Genomic DNA, 10801 nt, shown 5'->3' with positions numbered 1-10801 from the left:
TGGATTCAGCTGAGTCTATCATTAGGACAAAATCAGTGCGTATGAGAAAGAACATGGTGAATGCATTATTGCCTCTTGCTCGGCCACACACCCACTCACTGCTTTACGTAACGGACTCAGCAAGCAACTAAGTACTTTAAGCCGAGCACTATAAAGGCTATTTCAGTCGAGGTCGTGCCACGACAGTAATTTCATGTCAGCCATAATAATCCAATCATATTTTCTGTCAGCACTCAAATTAACCATCCGGAGACTGAAGAATTTAGTTTACAGGCGAGCGATGTAATCGAGAGAAAATTTCAGTCACTTCCAAGGTCGATTAGCCTGTCTGTCAGAACTTCGCAGTAGGGTGTCCCCACCGACGTTCGAGACCTTCCGAACAGTGTTGCATCAGTTGTAGGCGGCTGCCGTATTTCTAAAATTCATGTTCACATCATTCTTGCTTGAAGTTAAGTCCCCAGTACGTTCAGGCATACGTACCGCTGGTTAGCGCAACTCGAGTCTAGTCAACCCCCTTTTGTGAAGAGGCTCTAGAGCGAATACGCTGTTCAAACGATAGTGATGTGAACTCTACAAATCCCGCAAAAACCCACAATGGCATGAGCCGGCAGCCGATATCACTCACATTGATCGTGACCTTGGACAACCGCTAATTTGTTCATGAGCATGACATATTTCGAGGCAAATCAGAGACAGTTCAGATAAGAAACAGACACGAGGAACAACTGATATTTCGCTTGGATATTCGGAGCCTGTTTAACTTTGTACTACAATATTCCACCAATTCCAGTCGTCATGGAAAATATCTGAGTGTCAGAAAAGTGTGGGAAACTGCCGGAAAATCCGGGAAATTGATTTACCAGCGCTGATTAGGATTTTCGAAGAAGGTTTTCAGATTTTTCGATTTGTTGCACAGTCAGCGTGCTCACCCTCTATTGATTTTTGATCGATCACAAGTGGCAGTACTAAAACTGCTGACATTTTTCTGGGCTGACGTTCAGATCGCCTGCCATGAGCAGTTGTCACGTGAATAAAACACAGATTACTCGGTGGGCAACATCTCTCATACAGTTGTTTTAAATTTTAATCAGGCTCTTCTATGGTTCGACAGTACATATGTGTTTTATGTGATAAACACCTTAATTCGACAAGCCTGCTGGGGGGCTGAACGAGCTGCTTTCAGAAAGTCCGTGCTGAGAAATTGGAACGAAGTGGGGTCATAAACAATGTGTTTGTGATCAGGAATGCTGAACCAAAACTCATGAATGAATACAATTCACATGCAACAAGACCTGGAAGAGTGCCTGTCTGGGATGGTTTAATTAACAAATATAACTAAATACACCTGTTTGCCTATCAATTTGGTTTTGACAGCAGACTTACCTGGAACTTGGCCGAATCTCTTGTTTATTATGGGGACTTACCAGTCGATACGTTATTCGAGCTATCGCGACGCACTGTATGAACCTAATACACTACTCATAAGGTTGCTGAAAACTCTCTGACAGCTCGCCATCAGTTCACCTTTCCTGATGGCCAGTTAAAACCACCAGAATATCATAGACCAATCAACCTTGATATAAAATCCATTCTTGGTTAGTTCGGTTATGCAATCATCCAACGCGGAACCGTGTTAGTGCATCGGTCGCAAAGTGGTCTTCTCAGCTTAAGGGCAAACAGAATAGGATAGTGCCTGACGCCCTCAACTTCACCGCAAATCTACTGATATACTCAAAGGATCAGTCCTGCTGACCAATGGCACTACATTCGGCTTCTACTGTTTCTTGTAACACTAATTTACCTCAACCGGGAGAAGAGTTTTCAACAAGCTTGTGAGTAGTATAATACTTTTAGTCAACTACTTCACCTCATTTTGCTGGGGGAAAACAGGAACAGCCTTGTGAGCTTCTGCCAGAGTAGCAAAAACCGATGCGTACCTTTCAAAAAACGGTGCGTGGTTTGGCCTAAATTGACGTGTGAATTACGTTCAATATCGGGATGACTATAGCAACAAGCCATAAAGTTGGATGTATCTCCGGATTTGATGCAAACAACTGTGCGCCAACTTTTAGCGTAGTTCTTGTGGCTACACATGTCTGAAGGATGGTTTTCCAAGGTGTGGATCACTTGTTTGGATCTATGTCTAACACCGATCCTGAATCAACATGAAGATAGCAGCGTACAGTCTGAATAACAACTCGGACAACAGTGCTTTCTCTCCTCGATCTCGAACAACAGTGTGTCGGTAATAATCACCAACGGTTAGCGGGGCAGACACGATAGGGACGGAACTACTGCGAAATAACGTAGTTCGCTAAACGACAGTTTGTGCAGTCCCACTTGGCGTTTGTCATTTCTGAACACATGGTCACTTATCGATCGATGACTTCGCCGAAATGCCATATCTAAAGAGCCAGTAGCCGTGGGAGAATTTTGCAGAAGATCGAACATATTTTGGAAGGTTTCGAAAGTCCTAATCAACTGTCGATTTCATTGTTTGAGGAATCAAGCTTCTCTGAATTTTCCTACATCCAGTTGAATTAAATTTGGTCGAATATGTTATCATGCATAGACACGTGATGACTGACCTGACAGTGGACTCATTAGTTGGGCACATAGAGATCGGAATTCCACGTTTTTAATGTCTGCCAACTATTAGTCGCAATGGATAAAGTTCAGTAAGGTACGACACTTAGCCTGTTCGAAATGCCATCTAGGTATTGGAGAATTTTTCAAACGTGGTTCCGCTTTTCGGGATTCGTCCTTATTTTCGCTCAAGCACATGGCCTGGTGCTCTGGGAGCATTGATGATTAGCAGTGTAAAGCTTCCTGGTTGCTCAAAAGTAATGTTGATAATGTGAGAAGATTCTGGAACTTTCCAGAGCGATTCCATCCTGTGGTGAAGCCAGTCTATTCTGAAGAGCCGAGGAAGGCGGTACAGCTGTTTCATCCAATTTGGAAGTGTCAGCAGTGCGGATTTGATGAAACTCGAGGAAATCTCTTTCAAATCCGTGGCCTTTCGGACATAAACTGCTCATCAGTAATGCGATTAACTCAGACAGTTGGACAGGAAGTGACGCCACTCGTTCGTTATTCAGGGGAACCACATCACGTGGTCAGGTTTTGACTAGCGGCCTCTCAGGACAAATCTCAGTTGCGAATTCAAAAACTTCTAACTTCAAGCAACTGACTTTACTGTCCTGTTGTTTAATACAACCATATCCGTTCTCAAACCATCACTGAGCTCAAGTTAACTGTGACGCGTCGCCGGCTCCATTACCCTGAGCTGCGAAAATCCTTGGGCTACCCACACGTCACGTTCTTTTCGACTTTATTGGCTGGCTTGATAAATTAGTCGACTTTGACGCCATGCTTATATCCTACTGGACAGTGGATTTTCACTGACCGAGCAAAATCGTCTTCCGTGGACCAAGTCATCAAGGATTTGGAACTTTGTCTCCCTGATGGGTTTTCACATTCACCTTCCACCTTCTTCTTGAACCGCCAACACCAAGGAGAACCATCACACCTTATGAAGAGTTAAGGTCGAACCTTGTGTCTCATAGTGGGACCCAAAATATAAGCGTTCGGTTTTTCGACTTCTGGCTTTCAATTAATGTTCTACGCCCGCAAGCTTCAGCAATGTTTACACTGTCTATAGCGTCACGTTTGCTCACTGTCAACTGCTGAAAAAAACTGATGGTACAGGGACGGTGGAGTAAGAACATGATTTCTCACTCAGCCGAGAGACTATCTATTCTTCACGCCCCATTCCTGTCGTTTAATTGGCATCCTTCGCAAAATAACTACAATGACAGCCCAATAACCGGACATTACATACAAATTACTGCCCGAAGGTTTCACAGAACACGCAAAAACGGCAAAATTCTCTCACCCGTTTCTAATTGGTCCGAAAGAATCGATCGGTACCGGGTACGGAAACCAGTTGGCCAATCATAGTTTTCCTGTCGTTCACATTGTTATTCCCAGTACAAAAGTTATTTGGTTGGCTATATGTAGTTGCGGGTTCTGTAGAATTTGCATGGGAAGTTATTTATGCATCCTCGTTTTCAGGTCAAACTTAGTTCACCCGAATTGCTTCAACTCGATGGAAACGAACCCTGAGTCTCATTGTGTTCAAAATTTCACTAGTGTTTCCGCATCAAAGTTTTTTCCCAATACGACACAACATCAAGCCACCAGTGAAGGCATTGATTCCGAAACGTATACGATAACAAAAATATGTTTCACACTGGCCCTGCTCTCTGCTCTTTCCCATTTACTGCTCACATCCTTCTTCCGAACGATACGCCGACTTTATGGACCATGTATAATGATTGGGCTACTGTGGTTTTGTTGTGCACATTTACTCACATTGGCGAGCTGCTCAGTTAGACGAGGTGGTTACTTATATGTGATTTTCGGTAGTATGGCAGATTTTTTCATTCTGGCCCACTTAGCAACCAACTTCATGTCATCTGTGGGCGTTTGTCGGCAATTCTGCTTGGGGGCTACCTACACCCCTTGTGGCACGGTCAAGCCGATAGCGGACGAGTTTCACTATGAAATCGGGCGATGTACGCTTCGTTGGCCTGGCAGAATAATCTACTGGAATGCGTGGATCTTGGTAGTTTTGGGGATCCCCACAGCTACGGTCATTGGGAATGTGTATGCCTATCGGATGGATACAGTCAGCGAATTTCGTCGAGACTTTGCAAACATATCATGCAACTTGAATCCAAATTTGGGGCATTTTTACGCTTTCTTTCCTGTACTGTTCGTTCTGTTGTTGGCCCAATCCGTGTGTATCATCATTGGAGCCAAGTTACGATATGCCACACCAAGCAGCTGTGTATTGTTGCCACAGCTTACCTATCTGACTGCACGTTTCTGGATCACATTGAAGTTGGCCTTCACACATTGGTTCATATGGATTCCCGCGTTCACCTCTGTCTTCTATGCGTCGGTCGCTGCTTGGCACGTGTTTACCATATTCTCCACCTTACAAGCTATCTATATCGCAGTCAATTTCACATTCAGCCGCCCGGTTCTCGACCTACTTCATCAGTGGCACGAAGATAAGTTGGATGAGCTGAAGGCGGAACATGCAATCCTGTGTCGTCAAGCCATTAAATCCTTTGCAAATTTGAACGATCATGCCTTGGTAATGAGACACCAGGATGACAACAGTGCATCACAGTTTGTGCGCATCGAGAGTGAGGTGAAATCCTCTGCGTTATAAGCTTTGCTCGAAGCGTACTCCCCTATGGTTTTGTCCCATTCTAGTCTTTCCCACGAGACTATCAAAATACTATGAATCCACGTTCATGAGTACAAGCTGGAGAAATCTGTAAAGGTGAGCTGAACGCTTTGGTCTGGTTGAGAGCCACAAATCTGTTACTCACAATATTCGTTTTGGAACCATTTTGTGTGTATACATTGTCACGAAAGTATAGAACCGTACGCGCTTTCGTCATATTTCTGTTTTGGAGAAAAGAAATCCCAAAATTTCAGTAAGACTACTCAAAGCAGTTGACGTGAATTCAGCAGCAACAGGTAAGAACAAGACTATTCGATACTGCCGTGCAATTAGAAGAGACCTCAATGACGAATTCTGGTTTTTCGCTGCCCTCTACTTTGCAGTAACTGTCTGGTCTGGTTCGTTATCTTTCACTTGTACACCAGGTGCACCCCCTGTGCTTCACGATTTCTCAGTCGAACTGAGATCAGTAAGATAGCTGCATGTGAACAGACATCAGCTTTTGATGATCCGTTGAGTGGATCCTCCAGGACAGTCAGCACTAATCAGAATTTAGTCATCCGATTCCTGTAACACAGATGTATCTCTGCGTTGTTCATCTCAGCGCACCCAGACTGAGTTTCTTCTCAATGGTGATTGAAGAAGCTGGATCCTTTATAATCCTTCTCATCACCAGTGTTGAAGTAACTCCGATTCTGAATCTACCGGAGAGAAGGTTCCGCTCAACTTGACCACCGTGAGACTTGAGGCAGTTCAATTTACTCGTGCTCCAGAAATGTCATGGTTTTCCAAGCTTTCTGGCTGTGTTGGGCACTGATGAAGAGTTTCCCAGCTCTGTCGATATCGAATAGAATTGGAATCATTCGGGCTCAAACAAGTAACAAAGTAGAAACACCGGAAGCCCTCCTCGACTCTGGTGAATATATCATCACCACCGTCGGGCAGCGAACTGGGATTTTTCATAAGAACAAGGCACTGACTCACACTTTCGCACCGCTAGAACTTGGGTTTCATCACTTTCATGGCCAGTTTGCGACCACAATTTGGATCAATTGAAAAACCGCGAAAGGTAGTAACACATCAGATGCGAAAATACAAAAAGCTGACGGGTCCAAAACCGAATAGGTAGCTAGTCGCGTCAACTTAATTTTTTGGTGCTCTTAGGTGAGATGTCATGAGTTTATTTTTAAAAACATTCCGGTTGAGACGGTACTGTTGATTTTGCGTCGGTTCCTTTGGTGTCGTTCCTTATTCGTTTTTTTTTTGAGACAGAAAATTTTGTAGGAATAAATTCGAATAACTGTGGGCCGAAGCAATCATGATTACTCTTCACACTTGACCGCTTATTCGTGCACACTCATCAACCAGTTTTACAGTCATCTATATGTCCCTAGGGGATAACGTGACTTTTTGGTCCACTATGGAATCTGCAGTCGTTCAAGTGCTACCATTACAAGTACGCTTTGTTTTTACATATCCCTTCTCTCCTTTCAAGTAAAACCCCTTCAACACGAAGTAAGTGCTGTGGACCCCAGTTTTCCTAATGCCCGCTTAATACCGTGAACTCGAGTCTGGATAGCAGCTTGATAGCCTAATGCGTTTGGCCAAACCAAAAAGTCGATGAACGTGCGAATCAGCTGATCTATTGATCGCTGACGCGCACAGGCATGTCGACGGGCATGTCGTGTGCAGCCCAAAACGGGCTGTTTTTTAAAGCTCACGTGGGAAGTTTCTAGGCGGGCCAGAGTTGTTACTAAAAATAGATCTTATTGTCAAGGGCAATTTTTTTTAAAGCTCACGTGGGAAGTTCTAGGCGGGCCAAAGGTGATACTAAAAATAGATCTTATTGGTCAAGGGCAAGTGAAGAATAACCAATGAAATCTGTCTCAACGAAAACGGTTATTCCATTGGCAGTTGTGTAGTCCAGTTCCGTTTGGATCATTACAAACCCTAAGGAATATGTGTGAGGAATCATGTGACGCGAAGCATAGGCACAATATGCTCCTATGTGTGATGGGCTTCGAACTTCCAAGGTCACAGTGACCATGACATCGAACGTGAGCAATGCTCACTAAAATATTTTTGAGATTATCTGGATGAGATTTTGTTTGGGTCGTTCACGTGATGTCACATAGTCCATTCAAACAGGTGACGGAGGAGGGTTGGACTTAGGTAAGCGCACAAACACCAGCCCACTGGGTTATTCTGATCAACCGATAAATCAACGCGCTTCACAACAGTTAGGGATATTGTCCATGCAAACGGGATGTCTTCTGCTGAAGTAAACTGAATATATTTTGCTGCTATCAGATGACTGAAGCCTCGAGATGAGGAGTTTGGCTTACCTTGACAAGGACAAACACAGATAAATCTAAACTAAGTTCGTTCTACATTCCAAGCTTATTCCCACTTCGGTTCAAGAATAGTATATTAGCCTAAAGTATTTTCTTATCCCTCCCGTTTCATTATGCATACGCAAATCTGGGACGGGAATACTATCCGTCTAGTAAACGTATTGCCGCAAGTCCATAAAATCGATCATTCACGTTGATGTCTGACGGGTCAGAGTGCCTGTACATCACTGGTATTGAATCTGTCGTCTATAGACTGAGTTCTTTCTTATTTAATTTCAACGGATCCATTTTTGAGCCTCTCACTTCCACTTCTAGCTTTGTCAAAATATGAGATTACAAGACCTCTAGAATGTGTCAGGTGAGGACTCCAGAACCACCGAATCAAGTACCTAGCTGCAAACATGGTCAGTTTACCAGCGACTTAATAACGTGCAGTTAAATTGAGGGGAGACGCATAAATCTAACTGAAGTGGTTGAAAATATAGAGCAAAATTCTCTGATAGGTCTAAAGAGTTCCGATTCACGGAGTGAAGGGCGCTGATCATCATGTACGACACTACAACCAGTTAACTGTCAAGACCAGTCATGTGTCATTTGGTTAGCCATCCTTGCAAGTGACGTAAGTTAGTGAATTCTACAAGATTCACAAGTTTGCCTCTGCTTTAAAGAAACTGCTTTCAGGGTTGCCATACCACTCTGAATTCCCCTGACTTAGTTTTCGGGTGATCTCGGTACACATCAGGTAGGTCAGTCAGGTAGGAGCCTTGAGGTGATCGCTGGTCCCCGGTCACTGTTACTTCCTAAGAAATCATATTCTATGCTTTTCACTGTTTTAGACAATTCTTATAAAAAATATTTCAAAGTGACGCTACCCTTTTCTCATTTCAGAGGCTGCCAAACTACTGTTGGTTTGTAACCAGCACACGATGAAGATCGAACAACTCCCTGTGTAACCACACCAGAACAGTTGTTGTTGTTGTAAGACGCAGTTTGACAACTGACTAGTTGGCACCCGGTATCCCGCAGAAAGTGTACCATCAATTCTTTGCAACCCCAGGTTTTAAGTCTTCTCTCTGATTCTTCAAGGAAGTGTGCAATTTTCTGTTGAATAGCCGCCAGTTTTTGAGATATACATAGGTATTTTGTGCGTGAAATACATTATCAGTGATTTTGTTCTGTTTTGACGAGTACTTTAACAACCAATTGAGCAGCCAGAGTTTCTAAAGCCTTTGTGAAATGACGATTAGTGCATGGATTAAGTGACCAATCTGCCCACAGAATCAACAGACTGGGTGGCTCTGCAAGATGTTCGGCCGCACTCACGGAAGTCAACAATTCGTCTTTGAACTACACTTTAGTAATATGGCTGTTTTATATCCCTTTTCAACACAACGTCTAAGTATCCTTGCTGTGCCACTGGATCGTCTAGTAAACGGGCATTTCTGTGCACCTGATCTTACCTGGCAATGTACTACCTAGCATTCTGCTTCGTTGATCGTACACTTCCGTGTATGAACCACTCAGGACACACATCTTGTAAATGCAATTAGGCTAAGAATGCTAGTTTCTCATCCATACGGTTTGAATAACACATCTTTTCCGCTGCCTCACTTGAGTGTTTGAAGCGTTTGGGACGAGATGGTTCAAGTGGTTAGAACGCGAATTTACTGACCGGAAGGTCCGTGGTTCGAATCCGACCTCTGCCTCTCGACTTCCCCTGTCTAGTCTTGGGCAACCTGACAGTATCCCAGCCCTCGTGCCTCATTCGTATGGCATGGCAGCTAGGCGCCAAAAGGGTGCTACAGCTGAACTTGCGTTTGACTAAATTTCGTTCCCGTTCAAACAATATAGAATTTTGACATCAAAACTCCTAGTCCAATTTCGTTTTCGGTGAACTTTTTGCCGTGTTATTCCTCGATTTATTTTAACCCACAACAACATCAATAAAATGTAGTTGGCTGTTCTGCTAAAGTTGAACAGCTGAGCTGAATTCGTTCCATATATCGGCCAAACTGATAACATCGTCTGACTCTACACCCTGATTTGCCCGATAAATGTTCTCAACTGGCAGGTGAAGCGAAACGAGATCCCACAGCTCAGATTGCTGAAACTGAACCGAACACTGTGAGCACACTGTAGTGAGACTTCCTTCACCTCTGAAAAACGGACGCCAATATGCACTTTATCAGGTTATAAGTAGTCGACCTCGTCTCGGTAAGCGGTAACATACTGAGAGAGAACGTTCAGTGGCTATCAATTCTTGGATCGTAAATCATGCTGACAAGTGAAAATGTATCTTCAAGGCTGTGTGTTGCCATTCCTTTGGACTGGTTCTAGCGAGCCAAATGAGGCCACATCATGGTACGGGGAAGTGAACATATGATAAATAGATCTGAGCTTAGACTGAACGTTCAGTGGCTATCAATTCTTGGATCGTAAATCATGCTGACAAGTGAAAATGTATCTTCAAGGCTGTGTGTTGCCATTCCTTTGGACTGGTTCTAGCGAGCCAAATGAGGCCACATCATGGTACGGGGAAGTGAACATATGATGAATAGATCTGAAGCTTAGACTCGTGTACACGTGGCTGGTGTAGACGTAATACACTACACACAAGGTTCCTGAAACCAATTTCGATAGCCTACGACCGGCTTCACCCTTATTGAGCGATCATCAGATGGACACGATCCCTTAGTTTCCGTCATCATCATGTTTTCCTTGAGTCCAAACTGTCTGAAGTTAGCGAAAAATACTCACGCATTCGCATTTGATGCCAAGCATCAGTTGAGTGATAGGTGAGTCTCGCGTCAGAACAAAACTGATATTCAAAGGAGTGTAATTCGCCAATTCCGTGCAGTTTTTGGTCCAAGTAGAACGTAAAGTGGACGGGAATTCGGGAACTGCGTCTATTTGATGAGCCACAAGGTGCGCCAAACAGGTCATGGGCTATCGAGGACTTTTCAGTAACCTCATGAGTAATGCATTACGTCTATACAATGTATCGTGATATCTCGAATATAATGCGAACTAAAATATCAGGCGGCCTGGTGCAGCACATTCAGTTGCTTGGGAAAATTATAAACAGCTGAGTTTCAGCTTATTCTCCCGTTAGGACCAAATTAGAACTGCTTTGGCGCGGGTGGGTCCTTGGGTTGTTTCAGATGGATGAATCAAACATTGGATGTCA

The 10801-nt window shown here is 43.8% G+C and overlaps 1 protein-coding gene across 1 annotated transcript; it reads left to right on the top strand.

Annotated features, from left to right (window-relative positions):
- Nucleotides 1-4471: 4471 nt before the first annotated feature.
- Nucleotides 4472-8758, top strand: T265_11184 (hypothetical protein; the record flags this gene model as incomplete). Its single annotated transcript, XM_009177776.1, has 2 exons — nt 4472-5242; nt 8503-8758. One exon carries the CDS (start codon nt 4472-4474, stop codon nt 5240-5242), a length of 771 nt encoding a protein of 256 aa, XP_009176040.1.
- Nucleotides 8759-10801: the final 2043 nt, after the last annotated feature.

The sequence above is a fragment of the Opisthorchis viverrini genome (assembly GCF_000715545.1).
Source record: "Opisthorchis viverrini unplaced genomic scaffold opera_v5_455, whole genome shotgun sequence".
NCBI lineage: Eukaryota > Metazoa > Platyhelminthes > Trematoda > Opisthorchiida > Opisthorchiidae > Opisthorchis > Opisthorchis viverrini.
This window is presented reverse-complemented; position numbering and strand designations above follow the sequence as displayed.